The 24,871-nt window shown below is 34.0% G+C and overlaps 1 protein-coding gene across 1 annotated transcript in view; it reads right to left on the bottom strand.

Annotated features, from left to right (window-relative positions):
* SMC1B (structural maintenance of chromosomes 1B) overlaps window positions 1-24,871 on the bottom strand; it is a 30,558-nt gene that overhangs the window by 3,528 nt on the left and 2,159 nt on the right. Inside the window, exons 3-22 of the mRNA XM_014062338.2 lie at window positions 23,594-23,702; window positions 22,254-22,457; window positions 20,916-21,154; window positions 20,557-20,815; window positions 19,013-19,153; window positions 17,220-17,302; window positions 16,605-16,812; window positions 14,260-14,445; window positions 13,709-13,888; window positions 12,008-12,154; window positions 11,235-11,372; window positions 10,284-10,400; window positions 9,046-9,152; window positions 8,462-8,603; window positions 7,313-7,458; window positions 4,402-4,555; window positions 3,982-4,080; window positions 2,967-3,123; window positions 2,202-2,356; window positions 1,336-1,487 (exon numbers count right to left, since the gene is read on the bottom strand). Coding sequence (XP_013917813.2) covers window positions 1,336-1,487; window positions 2,202-2,356; window positions 2,967-3,123; window positions 3,982-4,080; window positions 4,402-4,555; window positions 7,313-7,458; window positions 8,462-8,603; window positions 9,046-9,152; window positions 10,284-10,400; window positions 11,235-11,372; window positions 12,008-12,154; window positions 13,709-13,888; window positions 14,260-14,445; window positions 16,605-16,812; window positions 17,220-17,302; window positions 19,013-19,153; window positions 20,557-20,815; window positions 20,916-21,154; window positions 22,254-22,457; window positions 23,594-23,702 — 3,123 coding nt within the window. The remainder of the gene's footprint in view (window positions 1-1,335; window positions 1,488-2,201; window positions 2,357-2,966; window positions 3,124-3,981; window positions 4,081-4,401; window positions 4,556-7,312; window positions 7,459-8,461; window positions 8,604-9,045; window positions 9,153-10,283; window positions 10,401-11,234; window positions 11,373-12,007; window positions 12,155-13,708; window positions 13,889-14,259; window positions 14,446-16,604; window positions 16,813-17,219; window positions 17,303-19,012; window positions 19,154-20,556; window positions 20,816-20,915; window positions 21,155-22,253; window positions 22,458-23,593; window positions 23,703-24,871) is intronic.

The raw sequence follows: 24,871 nt of genomic DNA on the forward strand, positions 1-24,871 counted from the left end.
TTGGGACCATACAGTATAATTTTCATTCACATATCTATAATGGTACTATTCACGGCCTCAAAAGCATAGCTTATTTTCGATAGATATAATCTATTACATTCACACTTTTATATGTCAAGATGAAGGATATCACAATTTCTATGTTTATTCTTTTAAAAACATGTGTTTGTTAGCAATGTTTCAAGGCTAGAAACTACGTAGAATTTTTTGCTATGAAATGGGCAGCAAATAAATTCTATAAACAAACAAACATTGAATTGAAATATTAAATGTATGTGAAATATCCTTAAATGGAAAGATATTTAACATAATAAATAGATATAAAGCTGATTTTATATTTTTACAAGAGTCTTATCTCAGAAATGATGAAACATTATCTGAAATTAATCAGATATTTCACATGTTACTGGTAATAATAGCATTAACATAGCTGGAGTTATATTGTTAGTTAGCAAAGATGCTAATATGGCAGAATATCGATAAACAATATATTTGTCAAAAATATATTGATCCTTACAGACATATTATTATTGACCTGAGGATATTTAACTTTGACATTTCTTGCTAATTTTTATGTGCTTATTAAAAACAATCCTGGCTTATTTCATAGATATTTTGCAAAATTGTATAGATTAGTAATATGATCGTTAATTCTAAGTGATGACATCAATATACTGCTGTATCCAAATATCAATAGAAACTTATCTCCTATAGTTACAATCAAATTCAGAAGCTAATCTAGGCTTATATAAAGGTAAAGGTTTCCCTTGCACATATGTGCTAGTCATTCCCGACTCTAGGGGTACTGCTCATCTCCGTTTCAAAGCAGAAGAGCCAGCACTGTCCGAAGACGTCTCTGTGGTCATGTAGCCAACATGACTAAATGCTGAAGGCGCATGGAACGCTGTTACCTTCCCACCAAAGGTGGGTCCTATTTTTCTACTTCCATTTTTACATGCTTTCAAACTGCTAGATTGACAGAAGCTGGGACAAGTAATGGGAGTTCACTCTGTTACGTGGAACTAGGGATTCGAACCACCGACTTTTCTGATCAACAAGCTCAGCACACACGCACACATGAAAAGAAATCTGAATTATGGGAGGGGTGGAAGGAAGATTTTATTTTGCCTGCAAGACTGCTCGTTCTTGCCAGTGAAATAAAATATACTCACAAAGAAATGCCTCATTCAGTTAGAAATCTTTGGAGTGTGCATCGCTGCCTTCTACAGTTTGAGGCTCTGAGAAGGCATGAGCGAACTGAGCAATTTAGTAGAAAAGATACCTCTCATATTACCTTCCTTTTCCAGAAACAGTAGCAGGATCCAGCTTGCTTACCTGTGCATCGCAAACACTAGAGCCAAAGCTGCAACAGACTTTTCTCCACCTGACAGGTTGTCCATTGGCATAAATCGTTTCCCAGGAGCTACACAGTTATAGCCGATGCCTCCCAAGTACGGTTCTTCGGGATTCTCTGGACTAAGGAAGGCCTACAAGACACATTTTCTCATTCAATTCAGAAGTAGAGGACGTTAAGCTGAGTTTTAGAATGAGCTTCCCATTCTTTGCTAGAGGTAGCAGAGAGTGTCTCAAAAATAGTTGGGCTACTACTTCAGTGTCATTGTTGCCTTGAGTTCCTCAGGGGGTGTAATGTTCTCTATATAGGGATCACAATACCTGCATGTACTTTTAAAAGTATGTTCTGGAATAATCATGTTACTGATTTATTAAGTTTGCCTCCTCCCAAATACATCATTCCATACTTTGCCATGGCTATATGCAACCCTTCAAAGCGTGCCTACCAAGAGAAAAACCTCTCTTTGGTAATAACTCTGTGATGAAATGCCTTCCATTCTTCAAGCTTACCTGCCCTCTCTCTCTCTCTTTTTTTTTTTAGGCCATGAGACCTCTTCTTATTTATTTTTCCAGACATTAAAAGACCTCTTAGGAAAGTTTTACTGAATTTTGAAGTGTTCATGTTTTAAAGTTTGAAAACCTCTTGGTGTTTTATGTAACTGTTTAACCTGTATTTGTTGTTTCATTCTCTAACTACATTGTATTGTTTATACTTCACTTTAGCAACTTTCATGTATACTACCCAGTACGGAAACGGCATAAATTAATAACAGGTTCTTAATAGTATGCATGATGTATCTATTATCAAATGTCTAGTTTTAATTAATCAATATTAATGAAATAATAACCTGAGCACTGTTGTTTCTACAAAGTTTCTTGTAGATCTGATCAATAGCGACTGACACATGCTCAAAACACTGGCTGAATCTCTCGTATCTCTTTTTTTTCACTTTTTCAAATTCTTGCCTACATAATCTGGCTTCCTTCCTATGGACTTCAAATGCTATGGAGGATTAAATGGAATAAAATGTAGCAGTTAAGCATTAGAATTGATATTAGTAAATATATTACCTCACCATGTTATCAGCAAACCCAAAAATAACTATTATAAATATGTGTAATAGGGTACTCTAAAATTTAAACATACATTCTATTTCAATTCATAGGCAATATTTTAATGGAGGAAAAGAATTAAAAAATAAGCCTCAAGTGGCAATATTTGGTTCTGGTTTTTTTTGTCCTTCCTTCAAAATAACCATCTGTCTGAAGAGTATATATTATTTACTGTGGCTATTCTCTTTATTCAGCAGTATTACAAGACAGCTGTGAACTCAGTGGGAAATAACAAAAAGGCATACACATTTGTGTCCTGATGCACATGCTGGCACTATAGTTTTTTGTGCTTCTACTCTTGATCTTTCTGAAGCATTTGAAATGTACAATATGCTCATCTATATTTATCAACATACATGTATACATAAAAAGTTAAACTGAACTAGAGCCTAAATCTGATTCACTAGCAAAAGTCCAAATTAGAGATAAAACCAAGTGAAGTGCTAGAAAAGTGCCTCCATTCTACAAATAATTAATGAAAATTGTTCAGCAGTAATTACCATTGACAGATTCTTGGAATCTGCCTGTAACAATATGAAGCTTCTCCAGTGCTTTGAGATTTGGTGCTGTTGTTTTTAACAAAACATTTTCTTTGCATGCCACTTCTTGCTGAAGTTGTTCTAAGTGACTTTCAATCTCTTTGTCCGATTGCAATTCCTAATTGTAAAATGAAACAATTAGTGATGACAACAACTAAGAAATATTTCTGAACTATTAAGGACTGATTAGAAATCTAAAGAGGTAAAGAGTAAGTGGAGTAGATCTATGAGTAGCTATAGCATGAGATAATATGATAAAATAATATAGAATTTTAAAGGCAGAAAAGAAAACAAATTATAGCATGGCTGTTGAAATGCGTCCTTTTTTTTTGTAAAGACTTGTAAACACTTCCATTATACTCACTGTTCACTGGAGAAATAAAGCTTCTTGGTAATAATCTTATATAGGCGTGATACTGAAACTACCCAATTCTAACTATGTAAAGTTCAACTTTTGGAATCTGAATCAAACCAGATGTGAAACTGTTTGGTTGCAAGTTAAAATCCCTGCTTTAAAAAAACTGAACTAGTGTAACCTAAAAGATTGCTTAAACTTATTCGCTGAAAGGCACTTTTAAGATTTCTTTATGAAGTCCTAAATAAAAATCACAGCATACTTGACTGAAATACCACTTCCCACATCTTGAATTAAAATGATGTTTTAAAGATATTATGGGCCACACAGGAAACCACAGCAGTATGTTGTGTGTTTTTGCCATTGTATTCAGTTGAACAGAAAATGTTTTTATACATTACAGGTAGTACTCAACCTACGTTTGCAATTGGGACCGGAATTTCAGTCATAAATATGACCGGACCAGATTTTGCAACCAATTTGGCAATTTGTTACAGTGATTTTTAAGCAAATCATATAATCACATGTCTGAATCACATGGGTCATTAAGCAAATAACACAGTTGTAAATTGCTTAGAGTAATAATCAATATTATATATGAAAAAATATACATTACATTACCTTTAACTGTTCGCTAAGACTGCTATAGTCTATCTGAAGTGCCTCCTCTCTTTCATAGATATCTGCAGAGACTTCTGTGCTTTCAGTATCAGGTTCCAGCTATATCAAAAAGTTAAGTCAATTTTAAGAGTTAAAATAAAATCAGTATGTAAGAGTTGAGCAATCTTTAATTCTCACCCCAAAGGTGCTTTTTGAAAAGGCAACTGGACTTCATTTTTTACTTGAAGACATTTTGCTTCTCAACCAAGAAGCTTCTTCAATTCTGGTATCTTTAATTCTCATATTTGCAATATTAATATCCACTTTCTAGCTCTTTTAAAAATCTAGTTTGATGCAGTTGTATTGGCTTACACAATTAGGAACAGATTCTCAACATTTACAATTTCCTTAACGATTCCGCCACAAAGGAGACTACTGTACCTCAATTTCACTAATTTCATCCAGAGATCCCAAAAGAAGGCTTATCCTTAGATCTTGTAGCTTGCAATCAAGAAGCCTGTTATGCCTCTCTAATTTCTTCTGTTCCAGAGAGGTCTCAATAGCTCCTGCTTCCTTTTGTAATGTTGCTAACTCTCTGTGAGCAAGAAAAGCAAATATGACATTGGTATTTCTGAAACTTGAAAACAATTATGACAGTTTTCTATGTAACATTCAATTACCTTAAGGCGGGATTGTCAAACTCACGTGGTCATGGCAGTATCACATGACTTTTCCTCCCTTCACTAAACCAGGTGTGGGCATGGCCAGAATGTGACGCATCTGGCCTGTAGGCCTAGAGTTTGACAGCCCTGCCCTAATGCAACGCTAGAAGAGATAACAATCCCAGAATACTTTTCAACTATTCTTTTAACCAGAATTTATCTTAAATGTAACACAGCATTCTAGATCTTCAGCACTTCCTGCCCAAATTCAGGACATTTAATTGCTCATTAGACAATTCCAGTAGTGAGATAAATGAAATTAACTAATTGTAGGAGAAGAGCAGGCAGAACTGGGGAGCGGAGTAAAATGCATCTTCAATTTAGAGTCTTTACATTGCCACAAGAGATTCATGTCCATATTCCCTTGAATTCCATAACTCTTATGTAGCACCATTTTAACTGACCAGACTCTTCTATATGGGCTTTAATAAATTATTTATGCTGCAACCTACACAAATGGTTCCAATTCTTTGTGCCTGACACTAACCTGAAAAATACCCTGCCTGAGGTTCCATAAGAGATAAGGTTCATTTATATACAGCCAGTTTTTTATTGGTACATCTTTACTTCTTGATCAGGGTTTCCAAGTTTTTTTAAAAAAAAAAAGTTCTGTAGCCTGAAAAAGTTTGAAAACTTCAAAATATATAATCTAGATATTTATCTATTTACATAGACGGGGGATTGTTCATTTATATTTATTGAATGTTCACCTTCCCTTTCTGTTTTTTAAGCATTCAAGCATACAGTAAATATGCAGAATACAATAACATATTTTATGCATAGAATACAATAATATATTTTTGCCAAAGTGATTCCTATTTCTTAAAGACACAGATATATAGCTTTGTTCATCTGCTAAATATTGTAATCCAACAAAATTTTCATTATTTTATCTAAAGAGCCTTATAGGCAATATTTTAAAGGTCCAGGCATCCAATGCAGACATAGCTAATTAAAGAAATTTGGAAATGTTCCCATTAAGTATTATAATGGCATGTTGCATAATAGTGTGAATAGACACAAATATATATGCCTTGAATTTTCTAAGATTCTCTTGAGATTTAGAAAATAGCAATAAAGAAAATAGAACAAAGAAACTATCAATAAAGAAAATAGCAATACTTAGAACATTTGACACAAAAGATAGAGTACAAAATGGCTTTTAAATATTTAACTCTTAAGATCCTTGCTCTGGAGATTATTATTCCAGGATTCTATTAATTCAGGTGTGCTTTGAAGAATCACTGCTAAGACGTGGGAGTCCTGGGAATTTACTTTGCTGTGCAAAATGAAGTTTATGGATGTATATAGTACAGATAGCTGAGAGATTCAAGAAGATTCGTCTGAGAGGCCTCAAAAAGTAAGTGGTGCAAAGTAAAGTCCATGCTATACCAGATAATTAAAGGATAAAGTTCCACTATGAACATTAAGCATTAGTTAGGGAGAAAAATGGAAAGAATTTCATCTTGATGAGAATGAGATGAACAATGCCAAGATACAGAACTACTATGTCTGCTGAAAGTGATCTATCAGAATTCACTGCCTGTCATGCAATCATTATTAAAAAGGCATTCTTATTTATAAATAACTATTAAATAAAAATAATATATATATATATATATATATATATATATATATATATATATATATATATATATATATATATATATATATATATATATATATATATATATATATATATATATATATATATATATATATATATATAAATAAATAAATAAAAATATTGCAGATTGTAAATGGTTCAAATGATTTGGGAGCAAGTTGACTTCACACTGGAGCAGATAAGGTAGAGTTACCAGAGATCTGAGTTTTCTTATCCCTCCAAATATCTTAATCACTACAATTTGCATCACTGAAAAAATAAAGTTGAATTAGTGTCCAGGTAAATTTTAAAGCATTTTCCAAAGGATTACACTTTCACCTTAAGAGAAAATGCAAAATATGAAGTTAAGAACTGGATGCTAGTCTCCATCCTTCGAAAGAGAATCTATTATTATAGGTCATGGTGAACCTTTTTTGGCTCATGTGCCAAAAGCGGGCAGAGCGCAAGGGGGGGGTGTGCGTGGGCGTGCCACAACCCATAATACTATGCATGACCACAGCGCACATGACCAGCACTCCCTCCCATTTTTGGTGTGCTTTTTTCGCCCTCCCCAGGCTCCAGAGGCTTTATAGGAGCCTGGGGAGGCCAAAAACAGCCTCCCCCATAGCAGCCCTCCGGAGGCTTCAGGAGCTTTGTTGAAGCCTCCGGAGCACGAAAAACTGGCCCTATGGGCAAAGTGGAAGTTCAGAAACGGACTTCCTTTTTGCTCATAGGGCTGCTTTTAGCAGCCCTCTGGAGCATTCAGGAGCTCTCAGGAGGCTTCCCTGAAGGCTCCGGAGGGCTAAAACTGACCCCACAAAAGAAGGCCGAAGTCAGCTGGCCAGGGCAAACCTCGTGTGCCCTGACAAATGGCTCCGCATGCCACCTATGGCACACGTGCCATAGATTCGCCATCATGGTTATAGGTGAATTAAAGTTCAAGGTAATGCGAAAGGTTCGTAACTCAGGCCTGACAAGACCATTTCAGATGAAATTAATTATCTTTCCAACAAAAACCAGTTACCTATTTAAAGTTAATAGCGCCTTCCTTGATTCTTCAACTTCACTCTGTGCTTTTGCAATATCACTTTTATTAATATTCTGCCTTTCCCTAAGCTGCTGTAATTCTTTCATGACTTCATTTACCATTTGTAAAAAGTTTTCTTCATCCTATATAGGAAAAACATGTCATTTTTTAAATAGAAATGCTCAGCAGTTAAACAGGCCAAACTATCTAATGAAGGATACCAAATACAGATTAATGATAATATCAACATTTGTGACTTTGTCATGATTACTAACTTCTCAAACATGCATATATTTACATGAAATGTTACATAGGTTTCAGTAAAAAAATGTCCATATTTCATTAATTATCAATATATAATCTACATCTATAAGTAATTTATTCATAAGTCACACTTATACGTTAGTACTAATCTAAAGACGGGACAAAGGCATCTCAAGTCTTCCAGATACTGTTGAACACCAACCACCATCATTCTTGCTATTTGGACTTGCTGGATGTGGCTAACATAATCTGCAAAACGTATATACTCGCCTCTTCTTTTTATAGGGAATGCAAAATAATCAGTATAGATAAACAGATTTCATACAATTTTGTATAAACAAATCAGCCAAAACATATATAGATTTCTGATTAATTATAGAGAAAATAGATTTAAGATAAAGGTTCCCCTGCACATACGTACTAGTTGTTTCTGGCTGTAGGGGGCAGTGCTCATCTCCATTTCAAAGCTGAAGAGCCAGTGCGGTCCGAAGACGTCTGCATGGTCATGTGGCCGGCATGACTAAATGCCGAAGGCACACGGAGCGCTGTTACCTTCCCACCAAATGCTCCCTATTTTTCTACTTGCATTTTTAATGTGCTTTCGAACTGCTAGGTTGGCAAAAGCTGAGACAAGTAACGGGAGCTCACTCTGTTACTGGCATTAGGTATTTGAATTGCTGAACTGCCGACCTTCTGATCAAGAAGGTCTCTTAGCCACTGAGCCACCGCGTCCCTATAGGTTTACATTTTTACAATTCCCTGATACTAAATTAGAATCTATTTTATTAATTTACAGTATAATAAAGTCATACTGGTGTGTCTATAATCATTAATAATTTACAGTAAAAAGTGATGTTACATTTTAAACTAAAACTATGTTACCTTTTTCAGGTGAATTATTTCAGCTTCTTCTTTTTGAATATCTGCCTTTAGCACGCTATTTTTCTTTACCATCTTTTCTACAAGACTGTAAATAAACTCAAGTTGTGTATTTAGTCTTGTCTTCTGGTTTTCAAATTCAGATCTAGCCAAACACAATTTTGCAAAATAAAAGACAATGTAAACTCAATTTATAGGGATTCTTATTTTTCACACAAGAAATACGTAATAGGGTTATCAGAAAATTCATGAATACTCTTTCCTAAAATTTATAAAATATTTAAATGCTGCAAACCGTGGTATGCTGGATATTTTATATAGATAATAAATGCACTTATTTCAAACTTATCCAGGTCTTTCAGCAATGGTTCTATCCAAACCTAAAGGATATTAACTGTTTTTACTTCTTTCCCAAAGCTCTATTTCTCCTCTCATCTACCTTAGTTTATTAAAAAAAACAATTTTCTACTCATACATTTTATCTTTGCAGGAATGTCCTCTTCCTATCCAAATATGAAACATATTAAAGATTGCAATTAACAAAGAAATTATTGAATGAGTATTCTTTTTCAATTCTGAATGTTTACCTCTTGTTGTCAACTTCTTCTTGCTTTTGTATGTGTTCTTTTTCATATACACGAATGTTCTCTACACCAATTTCTTCACAAAATTCATGAAAAACATTGTCTTCCACCTATTATAATACCATCCCCCATCCAAAGTAAGGAATTAAATATATTTTATAAAAACAAGAATGTTTCATTTCTGTAGAACTGACAGAACAATTAATCAGTAGAACAGCTTCCCTCCAGAAGTTGTGAATGCCCCAACACTGGAAGTCTTTAAGAAGATGTTTGATAGCCATTTGTCTGAAACGGTATAGGGTTTCCTGCCTAGGCAGGGGCTTGGACTAAAAGACCTCCAAGGTCCCTTCCAACTCTGCTATTGTATTGTATTGTAATAAAGTAATATGGAATAAGACACAGGAATGTTAAAATCTGTCCTTTGTTATGTTAATTTTACCAACATAAGAAAATTGTTCTAGGTAAAAACTATTAGAGGAATAGGGGAATTATTTTGCTATTATATGTTTTCTTCTTTAAGCTGATAAAATCACTCTGGTCTTTCACTATCTCAAATGCAAGAATTCTGGTTTGGTTTCTGTGGCATTTCCTCTTCCTCACATTTCCAACATTTTACAAACATTAATTTCAATTTACTAAGTGTTGTAATACCACTTACTCTTGCTAAAATGATTGGGAAAATGTTATGAAACTTAATGAGATTCATTCTGTTTCTAACAAATTCTCTAAGCAGGATAGAAAGAATATTTTAAAAGTTGGCTTGCATTTTAAACTCCACTTTGTGATTTTATCCTTTCAGGGCATTCTGCAGTTACTACTTTCAATGTTTCCAGGGAGTATCAATATTCTATTCCATATCAGTGTTATACTGACATAAAACATTTGTTTTTAATATTCTTTTGAAGATAAAAATAAGTCATTGGACTACTACATGGATTCCAACCCTTATTTACTTTATAATATTTGAATATTTCACCTAGGAATCCAACAATTGTTAATTTCTAATTTCAAAAACATGACCAAAGTTAAATGTGATACGATATAAAATTTCATTCAAGGTTTTGCAAGAGAATGCACAGGATCATATTCAAGGTTACATTCCATAAAAATGGCTTCTTAGATTTAAGAATATTCTTTATTTGAAAATATAACCTATTAGCTAGAATAGAAGGGCCCCAAGCCAATGCTATAAGCTAGCCAGCTACAATTCCAGGTGCTGCTATAATGAACAACTTATATACCTCGTTAATTTGTTTTTTTAGCTCATTCGTTTTTTCAGTTCTTTGTAAGACTCCTTCATTCAGCATGGTGTACTGGGACTGTATATTAACCATTTCACTTTCCAGCATAGATTTTTCCTAAAGAGAAATTAACATGAACAAAAATTAGGTTTATTTAATGGCCAACTATTCTAACTGCTTTGACTTGATTAACAAGGCCATGATTTAATGAACTTGGTTTAATGGACTTTGAACTTAACAAAAGCAGCTGAAAGGAATACAGTATACTGACAGATCAATGACTACAGCTGTGGAGTGGCTGGGATAGCAGGCACACAGCAGATCTTAGGATAGGTCATGCTAGGAACTGTTATGAAGAAGAGGGTGATGCATATCTGCTTTACCCTATTTTTCAACCCTGCCCTAGTCAGAGTTCTTGTTAGGGTTGAGGTAAACTTCTAATTTTGGACATGCTACCTTAATCGACATGCTTGCTCCTCCTAGTAGTTCTGTTGAATTAAGAGCTTACTAAAGTAGTCAAATTTCATTTACCTAGCTAAGTAGCAAGAGCCAGTCAACAACTGACTTCAAAGAATTAAACAGGGTCAGACCTTAATAGGAACATTCTATAAACCAAGGATTTTTCAATTGAAATGTTGAAAAAGCATTCAGGAAGAGGAAATGCCAAACATGGCAGAGTTTGTGTAATTATCAGAAGTCAAATTCAGTTAACTTTACTGCAACACTTTATATGATTATGCAAATATGGAGGATTTTTTAGTTCACAGCAGCAGTATTAAAGAATTATAAAAAATACTACAAAACTTAAAACAAAATGTGTAACTTAACTGAATACAATACTTAGAACATATTACATAGATTTTCAAAAAGAAAAAACAAACATTTTAATTATAAAATACATTATTTAGGCAAAAGTTAGACAAATGAGAAAATTTAAAAGCCTGATTCTACCTTATAGAAATTAGCCAGACGTTTTTTCTTAAGAATCTCTAGTTCATTTTGTGAATATTTGTATCGTGTTTGAATTCCTTGGCACTGAGCTTGTAAATGCTTTAAATCAGCTTCCTTGTGTTTAATTTTCAGTAAGATCTATGGAAAAATGTTGTACAGTATAATAAAGAGGTAGAAGACATCCTACAAAATCCAGATATGAAAGAGTTCATCCATTAAATCCTAAAACTGTCAATCTAGGTAGTGGGAAGAGAGTAGCAAAGCCCAAGACACTCAAATTGAAATGTTTCCCTCTCCATTTTTGTTCTTAAGCCTTCCATTTAGGGAGGAAATGGCATATCTTGCCAGATGAGAAAAATGCCTTAACCTGGAGAAGAGTTGGAGAATCAGAAGAAACACTCATCTAGGGAAGTGGAGCTCTGTGTAAATTAGGATGTTTTTTGAAATTATATTCTTGATTTATTTAAGCTGTTTCATTCGATCCATAGTCCTATTTTGTTCTAATTGTACTGATGTATTCCAGCCTGAAACTAACTCGCTGTTAGTTAAGGACTGTGTCATTCATAGTATTTTTCTTTTATCTTCTACCACTGCCTTCAATTCTCAATTAGTTCCTCTTCCTTAATCTACTTAATAAATAATATGTTTATTAAGTATACAAAATTTAAATATTCCCATATTTAAAAATTATGCAAAATCAACAATTTAATTTTAATAGTTGTATGACTTTTTCATTAGAATATAGTGCCACATATAAAAGTTTGTAGCTTTACCTTTAGTTCATCCATTAGCTTCTCCCGTCGTTCCTTAAGTTCATTTACTTCTTTTTCTTCCCAATATTTAGCCTTCAGTTTCAAATAGCTTGAGCCCCCAGAAATTATTCCAGATTTCAAAAACAAAGTTCCATCAAGAGCCACTGTCTGAAATTTGAGAAAAAGCAGAAACAGAATATTTGAAAGATAATTAGTTATTTTCATCATCCTTATTACTACCACCCTTTTGTTCTGTCTTTTATATATATAGTTTAAGGCAGTGAACTCACTTAATATTCTTGCCTCTTTTCTCCACAACAACCACCCTATGAGATGGGTTGGACCAACAAAGAGTGATTAATATATAGTCACCAGCTACCGTCATACCTAAGGGAGGCCTAGCATTCACCATCTCCTAGTTTTTAGGCCAGCACCTCAATCACTATTAAATTGTTTGCTGGACACAAATTAATACATTGTTGACACTTCTGACAAAATATAAATTTTTGATTTTTGCATTCTGCTTTACAGGAATACAGTCAACAAATGCTTCTTGACTATCCCACATTTGGCTTTAGGGTTCACCACAGAATCAGAGTACAAGTAGATTTTGCTTAATGTCTGTCCTGTTTAGCAACCATTTGAAGTTAAGACGATGCTGAACAAGTAATTATGATCAGCCCTCACATTTATAACCATAGCAGTGTCTCTGTGGTCCATAACCAATTTTAAGACACTTCACAATCAGCAGGCATTTACGACTGTTGCAGATCAACAGACACATAATCATCATTTGTACACTTTAAAACCAGAAATTAATACCAAGATTAGTCCTAGATTAATAATCAAGCAGCAAACAATACTCCAATCAAGGAACTACCAACTTACTGTTACCAAGCTAACCATAAACAACAGCCTAATCAAGGAACCACCAACCACACTCCCACTACTGACAGGGCAAGCAACTAGTAGTGCAAATCTTACTCCCTTTGCTGCCTTCTAGCACTGATAAAATTCCTAATTGGGTAAAGAAACATCTGCAAAAAACAGCCAAGCTCAGACAGCACCAAGTACTTCACAATTCAACCCTGAGTTACAAATATTCTCTTCTTTCGATATTTTCAACATTGAGAGTCAATGGGGAAGTCAGCAGCAGCAAGTCATGGTCATGTGATATCTCATTTAACAACCAACAGTAAATAAATTAACAACTGAATGGGAAGTGACATTATAACTCCATAATGGTCATTTGATGCTTCACTTTGTGAGCATGTCGCTGAGCTACAGAGTTGCCAGTCCCAATTACATTTGCTAAGCAAGGGCTATATGTATATTTGAAATACTATACATGCTTTTAAAGAGCCACAACATATTTTAAGGACTACCAAACTTTTCAGTCCATTATGAATTGAATCCAAGCTAATTAAAACTGAGTATTTCAAAGTAAAAAATTAAAAGCATCCACTTTCCTAGGCAAGTAAATAGAAGAGAACAATAGCATTAAAAAAATCAGTATTTGTCATTTCTAAAAGCCAATAAACAGGGAAGAGATTTAAATCTGGAACAGTACTTCAGCTGTACAAAGATACAGCCTGACAATCTATGTTCCAGCTGTATCTTCAAATGATAAAAGTTCTATCAGAGCCAAAGCTTATTTGACTAACACCATTATTAAAGACCATTTAAAAACTATATTTTAAAACTCAGCTGCCTAGTACTTACTTTCTGTCGCTGTTGGCCATCAAATGCTAAATGTTTCGCTTCCTTTACTGTTTCGCATACAAGGCCATTTCCACAGACAAACTGAATAACTTTCTTCAATGGAGGAAAAGATGTTTGTATGACATCTATCAGCAGTTTTGCTCCTCTTATTTCTCTTAACTGTTCATTGATTGGTTCAATCTACATATAAAAAGGTGTAGGTAAATCTCATACTACATAGAAAAATGACTTGAGTTCCTTTTATTAGAAAAGCAAAAAAAAAAATTAAATAAATACAATTGAAGAAACAAAACCATCTAAGAAAAACTAATGCCCATTTTATTAACAGACCAATTTGGAGTTAAAGAGAAAAGAGAAACCTATAGACATTAGACAAGGGACATCAAAACAAAGTTATTGAGATAAAATGGCAATCCAAAGTATGCCTATTTACATTCATGTCAGAATACATAAAAATGAATAAAATTTAAAATATTATGATTTTTCCATGAAAGATCCTGAGTGAGATCTGGAATTAAAAGATGCTACTATGTTTTCTTTAAACAGCTTACTTCAAGGTAATCCAGAGGAAGGAACGTTTCCGGCTCAGCTCTTTCTTCCTTGAGGAAACGAATGCAATTTCTAGCTGCCTTTTCTGAGGCCACAACAATTGCAGTCATGTATTTACCAAAAACTTTGGTGACAGCAAGCTGGTATTTTTTATGGATGGGGTGACACAAGTCTACGAGTCTTCCAAACTAAAAGAAAAATAGTGTACTAATTTGCAACAAGTAATTCTCAACTTTCAACAGTACATTTAGTGACCAAAGTTACATCACTGAAAAAAGTGACTTATGACCATTTTTCACACTTACAACCATTGCAGCATCACCATAGTCATGTGATCAATATTCAGATGCTTGGCAACTGGTTCATATTTATGATGGTTGCACTGTCCTAGGATCATAAGATCATCCTTTGCGATCTTCTAACAAGCAAAATCAATGGGTAAACCAGACTCACTTAACAACCATGTTACTAACTTAAAAACTGCAATGATTCAACAACTGTAGCAAGGTCATAAAATGGGGCAAAACTCACTTAACAAATGTCTCACTTAGAAACATAAATTTGGGGCTCAATTATGGTTGTAAGTTGAGGACTACCTGTATTTATACTTTTTTGCATAAAATTACTTCAACTGATGTAGACACCAGTTGTCAACAACTTCCCATAAACGTGCATGGAAATGCAGCAAATAAATAATGTTGCTCTACTACTTTGTTAGTCCCGAAATGTAAGTCAGCTCAATAAATTACTTCATATTAAGACTAAAAGTACTCTAAGATTGGCTTTAGTAATAGGATCTTGCCACTCTGATTACTTCGTCCTCTTTTATAGAATAAGAATTAGGGAGGTGCCTAACTGAGACATTCTGGCATTCCTCCCTCGTTTGGGCTTAAGTAGTGTTTCCCTCCTTGTTGCTTTGGTAAGGAATTTTCCCTCTCTCTATCAAGGCCTTCCTACTTATTATTCCCTTGCATCTTTTAACATTTATGTGAAGCTGCTGAGCCTGGGTGCTTCTAAGACCAAGGGGAGGGGCTGAGTGAGATATCAACAGTATGCTGATGATATCCAGCTGTATTTCTCCACTGCATGCCAAGGAGGAGATGCAGTGGGGGGTTTGATTCAGTACCTGGAGGCTTGCAAGAGATTGACTGGTATGGAACAGAGTCTGAATCCCAGCAAGATGGAGCCCAGCACTTCCACATAGTTATAAAGGAGCAGTTACACATTCTTGGCAGTTCCCGCTTCAGTAGCAACGGGAAGCTGTGCCCAGTAAAGCCTTTGATTAATTTCAACTCATCTGTCAATTTTAGACCTTTCTGGCCCAAAGTCCTTCCTCATCTCTGTGTGAGATGACTGCAATTTGCTCTATGTGGGCTGCTCTTCCAGATGGCCCAGAAACTCTTCCAACTGGATTCAGTGAATGGACACAAGATTTAATATCTCCTAACCATAGTAAGTGTCATGAGTTCCCCCCAAGAGTTCGGGGTTGCAGATACTCAAAGCTCCCTCAATTTGGAATAGTCTGCTGCCCCAGGTCAGGGTGGTCCCTCCTTTAGGACAGTAACTTATTTAGAATGGATAAAGCTAATTAGGAAACAGTAAATATATAGTATTTTAATAGTATTTAATCACAACAGATCTATTTATATTGTTATAATTGTGAATTGTTAGCATCTAGTGAGTATGTAGCATATATATGTTTGTACATTAAAAAATAATAATTAAAATGGATGTCAATAACTTTAAGGTTGGCTTGTTTAAACTAGGGCCTCCGAAACTCTTCAGCTCATCGACCCCTTCATGAAGCTTCAGTTTGTTTAATCTATCCTCAAACATTTATTATATGAAAATAATTTAAGAAATACTTTAACTAATAGTTCTATGAATAATATTATACCAAACAACTGCAGCCACCATTTAAAAACCATTGGCATTAACAAAATCACTATCAATCAAGCACAAAAAGCAGCTTTTCTTGGAATAGCTTACATCCTGTGATGATACCTTTAACATCTGTCCATCCCAAGTTCTTGGGAAGGACTTGATGGATAAAAATGCCAAATCCAGTCTGAACATCTGGTTGATTGTGCAATGAAACATCATCATCATCATCATAATCGTCAAAGCTTTGGATAGTCCCATCAACCTTTGAGAATCAATACTGACCACTGGTTTAAACTCATTTTTTAAAATATTATTAATCTGTCTGCATTTATTATCCTCATGGCATTGAGCTTGTTTTTTTACTAGTGTTCAGTATTACAGAATAACCTAGTAGAATGTACTATTAAAAGAGCTATCTATTTGTAAATGAAGTGAAATTAAAAGAATTAGTCTATTTAATTACCACAAAATCAGGATATAATCTTTTGAGGCTCTCCAAATTTTCTGCCCTCTTCTGCTGGCGTTTTCCTTCATGGACATCAATTCTAGCATTCTGCAAATCACTAACAACTTTACTCAGTTCTTCATTTATTTTGCCTATTCTGATCTTTGAAGTTTGAATCTCATTTGTCAGTTTTTCTTCTTCTTGCTTTTTTTCTTCTAAAGATTCCCTTCAATTTAAGCCAAAAAGTGGAAAAACAAATAAAGACTTGGACATAATTTAATGTCAAATAAAATTAGCATAAATTCTGATGGCCAATGCCTTAAAGTCAAGTGCTCTTAGTTTGCAAGACCCAAATTCAGATGCATATCTTGAGTTTGAGAAATTAGTGCATGCTTAGATAAATAAATCGAAGGAGATAGATCATATATTATGTAACATTATTACACTCAGCCCAAAACTTCTGAGGATATACCAAACATACAGATCTTACTGTATGCTATGTTCTTGAATAATCCATTTGGACAAATATGTAAGTAATATAAAAAACGAAATGAATTTTAGCAAGATTTGCATCTTAAAAGCTTGTTTTAGTGCAGGAAATTATTAATTTTAATAAATGCTATAAATACATACGAGCATGTCCTACTGTATTCCACAAGCTTTTCCATTCTTCTTTCATTATCTTCTATCTGTTCTAAGACACGCTTTATATTTTCCTAAAAGTATATAGTAAGATACATTAAAAAATGGTTTTACATATAAAATATTTAAAGAATTTTACCGAATTTTAAAATTATGATTATCATTGTTTAACTTCCTATAAAATGTTTTTCAATTTACTACCACAAAAGCATTTTTTCATTACCATTCTTCTTTTATTGATGATGTGTGTTATAAGTTATAATGAAAGTTTTCCTCTTGATTTTATCCTCTAAAATAAGGAAGAATTTATTACATACAACAAAGCTAGATTTTGCCTAGCAACAACTGAAAATTCTCAAAAAGAAAAAAGGATACTGGCATGGATAAACTCCCTATTTTCTTTTAAAAACCTCTTTTTTCTGGCCTTCAGAGGCCACACTTTCGTCTATAGTTTTAGTATTAATATTTTTTTAAAATGAGACATTTTAGTGTTTGAATTTTACAGTATTGTGTTAGCAGTACGAAGTTTTAGTTATCTGTCAGTTGTAACTTTTAATGGAATTATGTGAGATGGATGTAATCTTTCCTGCTTGTATTTTACAGTGGTCCATGACTAAAATGAATTTTTCTGGTGGTTGTTCTCAGCATCTTGTTTTTTTCCACAATGTACCAAGAACAATAATATATCACAATACATTAGTCACAGAAAGGATTGTGCATGGGGCAGAGATGCTGGGAACGTCTCCTGTACTTCCTGTAATTTTCCCCAAATGCATTACTAAAGAAGTATCTCCTATTCAAACAGAACAACACTTTTTATGCACACTGAGAACACTTATCAACAACTTTGCAGAGTTTGCACAATCCTTTTGAACTTTAAGCCTTTCCTCTCAGGAGTTAGCAATCTTTCCAGCAAATCCAGCATCCTCTTCTGATTGTGACTATGGTGTTCCTCGTCAGACACTGGATCATATCTAGCTGCCATTTGAGAGCTTACACAGGAAGAAAAGCAGACTTCCTCCATCTAACAAACACTGGGCTTAATTGTTTATAAATGGCCAAGATAAGAATATATAGAACACATTATATTCTTAGGAATCAATATATTTTAAAATGCAAACTTTAACTAATGTATAATTTCTTGAATTCTTCAAACTTTACCAAACTGACTACATATTTCTAGCATATGTGTACCATAGTATTATGTGCTCCTTCTATATAATTTTATTAGTTATCCGTGTGCTCTATGCCATACGCTAAATAAATAATAAATAAATAATCCATCCAGCTTTTTGTGTGCAAATTTGTAAGCCATATCTGAAAGACTATTGGGTCCAAGACAAAACCTTAGGATGCTCCACTGGATACTTGTACTTTGGAGACATAGATCCAATAAGGATTACATGTTGGATACTACTGTTCAATCAATTCCAAATCTATCTGCTAGTGAAATCATCCACCATCCATCTCACACTTTTTCTCTTTATCAAGAAAAAAATTATGGTCGTCTTTATTAAATGTTTTACTGAAACCTACTAACTATACCTATCCTTTGATCTACTAATCTAGTTGTCAAAAAAGCAATACAATTTGTCTACTATTACCTATTTAAACAAACTGATTCTTGCAAAACTATTGATTATCTTTGCTAGGATATTTCCAAACATTGATGTCAAAACTAAACTTTAAGTCTTCAGCACAGCCCTAATAAAAAGGAGCTCATTATTTTTAGAACATTATTTTTGGCTCCCAAATCATGATTAATATTATATATATATATGTACCTCAGTTTCTTTTTGTCTCCGCCGATCAAATGACATCTTTTCTTTATCTGCCTTCTGCTCCCATAGCAGTTTTTCCCGTTGCTGAGTTAATGTGGCTACTTTTTTATGAACTAATTCTTTCAATTCCTGATACTGCTTTACCTGCGCACAAACAGAAAAACCTTGATCATGTGTATGGGATTATATCCCTAAATAATTTGTATAAATCATAATCCAACGGTCCTAAGTGCGAAAATTGGTCAAAAGTCACTTTTTCAGTGCCATTGTAATGTCAAACAGTCACTAAATGAAGTTATAAATCAAGAACTACCTGCTACAAACAGGGAGGCTGTTCTAGTCCTCTCTTAGACACAAAACCAGTAGGCCAGTCCATTTTTCTCAGCCCTGGGAAGAAGGTAATAGCAAACTACTTCTGAACTCTTTCCAAGAATCTACAGGGTCGGGTCCAGGCAGTTGTCAAGAGTCAAGTGACTCAAACATACACACACACACACACACATAATTTATTATCTAAGGCAAATGTAATGTTGTTCTTTAGAGAATTGCATAGATAGCCCAGCATGTTCATTTCTAAGATCTAAGTAACATTAGATCTTCACATTTGCCATAAGCACATTGAAATCACACATTAGGGTTATTTTAAATGAATTATAGCAAGCTTTAACTTTTCATAGAATTTCTCTATTATATCCTCATCTTTATCTGCTGTAGAGATAGATATCTTGTCTATGGTAATATTGGTAGATGTGATGCTAATTGTTACATAATCCAATTTGGATATGAAACTTAAATCTTTATCTTTGGGTTGTGTTATGTACCATTATAGTTACTCCATTATAATGCATTTTTTCCAAAATACTCTAGTTTTTTTCAGATTGTTTAAATGTTATTACTTGCAAAGTAATACAATCTTCCAGATATCATTAGCAGGGTCTATCTAGTGAATTAGATATCAAGTCGTTCAAGTTTTAAGTGTGGGGTGTTCATCTGAACAAACTTTTTAGGAAGAAAATGTACTAATAATTGATTATACACTAAAATTTAAAAGGGGTGGGAGAAAGCACATATAAGGATTTAGGATTCAAGACTGAATTATATATTTATGTGTAGATATACTGTAGATCTCTCTCTCACACACACACAACTTATTGCATTTATATATTAAATTTATATTTTACCATCATTCTGGAGTCCAAGGCAGCATACTTTCTATTTTTCCCCATTACAACAACTCTACTGAGTTGGGCTGAAAGTGATTGGTCCAGAGTTACCAAGTTTCCATGACGGACAGTGGACTGGAACTTAAATTATTCCCACTCCTAGCCTAACACATTAACCATTATCACTATATCTTTCTCTCTCCTTTTGTGCAAATCGGCATTGTAGATATTGCACTGCAGTGCAAATTACTATTAACATAGTATAGCAATGATGACCATAAGTTACTTTCTAATTTAAGTATGTAACTACAATTATACAAATTAAAGCCTTAATCTGCTCTTTTGAATATTATATATAGAATTTTTATTTGCCTTGAAATTTACCTGACTTTCTTCCAGGAAAACTTCTCTTTCTCTATGTTGTGCCTCTTCTTCAACCCTTTTTTCAAATGCTTTCCAAGCTTTATCAATCTCAATCAACTCCAGCTCCAATTCCCTTCTACCTTCTTCTTGCTTGGCTTGCTCTTTCATATGATCTCTTAACTTATTTTTAGCCATATCTACTTTTTTAATTTGGTGAGAAGTTTTTTCCTTTGCTTTAATATACTGAGACCTCTTTTGGTTCAATGTAATTTCTAGAGCCCTAGAAAGGAATACAATTTTCAAAAAAGATTATTCTGAGAAAGTCCAAAAATTTCTAATATAAATGGATAAGAGGCATGCCTCTTATCTAATGCACTTACCTAATTTCTTTTTCAATGCGCTGACTGCTTCTAGTTAACATCCCAAAAGCAGATTTCTTGGCTTTCATGATTTCTTCTGCATCAGAAACAGCCATTTTCTTAGTATCAATAATCTTAGTTTTTCCAGCCAGTTTATTATAGAGAAAATTGATTTTTTGCTCATTGTGATACAATCGGAAAAGTTGCAACTGCTTTTTATGTTCTGTCAATTCTTCAAACAACTCCTGATAATGCTCTGCCTATAATCAACAAAATGATTACGGTAGCTATGAACTCCTACACAGTGATAAATCTTGACTATGAATTAAACACATGCCTTTCAATTATAAAGAGTTTATATTCATATTTTGTTAACATTTGTAATAGCATTAGTAGTTTACTGTACATCCATTAAGAGACCCATATAAATAATTGAAGATAAGAATATTCTCCCTGGATAGTTATGTAGCTGCATTGGAGTACATATTTTGCTCCTAAAGTCAACTGATTAATAGCATATTAGAGTGAGAACCTCAGATCCATCCAAGCCTCAACACCATCATTTTCCTTTCTCATAATAAAGAAATTTTAATCATGATTATTGTTAGACGTATATTAAAGGATTGTATTCATATTAATTATTGGCTTAGTAATAAGTGTTTTTAAAATTTCTATACAGTAAAAATATTAAATTACATTATTATAGAATTCTTAAAATTGTTTTAATAAGAGTTGGGGATACTGACTAGAATACACAGCAAGACATAAGATGATATCCTTCTATCTTTCTTTCTCTCTCTCTCTCTCCCTTACTTTTTTATTGTTGAGTTTAATTATTTTAGGAAATGGCTTAGCCTTAGGATATGAAGGAAATCTGGCTGAAATTTTTGTCACTCAATTTTTAGGGTATATAGCTTCTTTGCAAATAGCTTAATTCCATTTAAAATTAAGAAGGCTTCCAATATTATTTGCATATTAATACATTTTTCCAAGGGTCAGACTAGCTGTTTCAATCTTAAAATGTTTCAAATTTCAAAAGGATTCTGATAAAATTAATAGCACGAGTTGATTCTCTGATATTCAGAATACTCTTTTTTTTAAAAAAAAAAATCTGACTAAGGGTTAGTACCACTATGCAATCTTTCTTGAATTACCATTGTATTTATAACAGTCAAAATAAGGCAGGAAAATTAACAATATCATAGTACGATTTAATCTTTATTCTTATGATTCAGAAGCTCTAACAAAAAACTTAATTTAAAAAAGATAATCTGATTATGAATATTTTTCCACTGAAAATATAAAATTTTCATTTTATATCCTAACTTAAGAACCAAAACTATTTTTTCCTGAATTCACCTCCTCTTTCTCTAATTTTGCACGTTTGCGCTCAGCTGCCACATTTTTCTTCTTGTTGTAACTGAACTGTGCATCTTCTTCTGCCTTTTGCAAATCCCTCTTCCTTTCTGCATATTCAGCAGCAAGCTCTCCCGAGTTACTAATTTGTTCAAAAAGCTGTGTTCTTTCTTTGGGTTTCTTCATTGCAATTGCTTCAACTTCACCCTACAATAATAATTCTATTTATTTTAAAATGTTAAAATTGAACAAAATAAAAAGGATTCTGGAAAGAAGACCTTAAGGACCAATTTTACAGAAAACAACCCACATTCTTTACCTAAAATTCTTTGTTCTTATGGTGATAACAATAATATAATATGTTACGTTACATCAATAGTATTCAGAGCCAGAAAAGCCAAAGATGAGGGTTTAACTTCATAAATTTCTTTTCTGAGTCCTATATATAAATCCTCTATCTAGTGTCAGAAATAAAATTGTTAAAGAAGACAGTGCATAAATTACTCCAGATACTGGAAGTAACATTTAAATCCATCTCAAGAAAATATACAGTGACAAGTATTCAACTCCCAGATTGTTTACTCATAAATTCCTTTCAAACAGGGGAAATGAGCAAAGATATAAACATTAAATTAACATTATAAAAAGGGACGCTGGTTTTTGCTATATCTCGAGAGGACATTACAATTTTTTAAAGGATTTCCCTCCTGCTGTAAAATAATTCATAGTATTTTGCTCAATCTAAGGAGTGATGGGTGCTGGGGTGTGTGTATGTGTGTTTGATAACAAATGGAGCAGTCAGGCAGATTGGCACTGGAGAAGTTATCTCAGATATTCTCATGCCATGAGAATAAAACTTTAAATAATAAAACCTTAAACTTGCTCAGGGGAAAACTGGCAGTCAGCGTAGCTCTCCTGCTACATTTTATGGCAAAGGGAGAAGTCTTCTACAACATCTTTGCTTCTCCATTTGATATGAACAGAAGCTCAGGGCTAGGCCTAAGGGACCCTCCAGATCAAAATGTGAGTTTACTAACTTTGAAGACATTGGGATGCAAGTACCTCTCTCCAGAAACTCTTATCTTGGCAATACTAATACTATACCAAACAAAATGGTAAAAAGAACTCTTTGCCATCAATCACTACAATTCAAGAGAGATTTTTGGAAAGACATGCAGTCCAAAGTGGTAGTTGTATCTAAAATGTGCTGCTTAAGATTTTTTTAAAAAAATCATTGTTGAAGCCACCTTATGACCCACATATTTGGATCAAGATAACAAATTATTGCCAACAACATAAATATGTAATTTATGCTATACTAAATTTTGAGCACAAATATTTACCTGAAAAACTAGACAATTCTTTGCTCTTGCAATTATGCCAATTTCAGCAAGTGCCTTTGTATACATAGATCGGTTGACAGCAGTATCATTAACAAGAAACTCAGATCCACTGCCTAATTTTGAAAGAAGCAACAAAATAAGTTAATTCCCAAACCAACATTTGGAAAATAATTAATATATTTTCAATGTAAACATTAGCTGTAATTAGCTAACATTAGTTATTTTTAGAAAATGGCTTTCTGGAATTATAATTTTACACTTAATTACAGACCTCACTATATTGCTTACAACATTAAACATGTTTCTTACCACTTTATTATACAACACAGAAACACAATAAAACACATTATTTCTTTTTAATTTTTAAGAAATATTTTTGTTACAAATAATTTTGTTATTTGCAACTTTCAACCTAGTTTTTGGGTTAGATCCTTTGCATGAAATTAAGTTTTTTGTTTTCTAGATTTTTTCTCTCCTCTTTATAAGGTGTCTTGTTTTGCTTGAATGTTTTTCCTACATTCCCTTCTGCATAACTACAAGGCTTTCTTTCTTTCTCTCTCTTTCCTTCCTTCCCTATGGATACAGAGTTTGGGCCTAATAGCAAACTATTTTTTTTTCCGGAAACAAAATTCCAGTAGGCCCATTGGGCCTATTTTTCATCCTCCCCAGGCTTTGGAGGCTTTCCTGAAGCCTGAGGAGAGTGAAAACGGTCTCCCCCGCCACTTCCCAGAGGTCCTCCAGAACTGGAAACGGATCATTTCTGAACTTCCGGGTAGCCCATTGGACACGTTTTTCATCCTCCCCAGGCTCCATGGACATTCCTGGAGCCTGGGGAGGGTAAAAATGGACTCCCTCGGCCCCCCAAAAGCCAGAAATGGGTTGGTTCTGAACTTCCAGTAGGCCCATTGGACCCGTTTTTTGCCCTCCCCAGGCTCCGGAGGCTTTCCTGGAGGCTGGCGAGGGCGAAAATGGCTTCCCCTAGCCCTCCAGAGGAAATATCAAGCTAAGCTTGGAGGCGAGTAGTGCAGCACGCGTGGGGGTGTGTGTGTGTTTGTCCATGCATGCTTTGCAATATGGGCCCCGGCTATCACGTGCACGCCCTTGCATTTTTGGCATCCAACAACAAAAAGGTTAGCCATCGTTGGTATAGGGTCTCCTGACTAAAAAGGAGAAGTTGGACTAGAAGTCCTCCAAGGTCCCTTTCAACTCTTTTACTCTGTATATTTAATCTACGAAAAATAAAATATCATTTTTATAACAAAATATTATCTTATGCAT

Source organism: Thamnophis sirtalis, unplaced genomic scaffold (genome assembly GCF_051295495.1).
Source record: "Thamnophis sirtalis isolate CommonGarterSnake01/CBP01778 unplaced genomic scaffold, rThaSir2_p1.2 scaffold_9, whole genome shotgun sequence".
Classification (NCBI taxonomy): domain Eukaryota; kingdom Metazoa; phylum Chordata; class Lepidosauria; order Squamata; family Natricidae; genus Thamnophis; species Thamnophis sirtalis.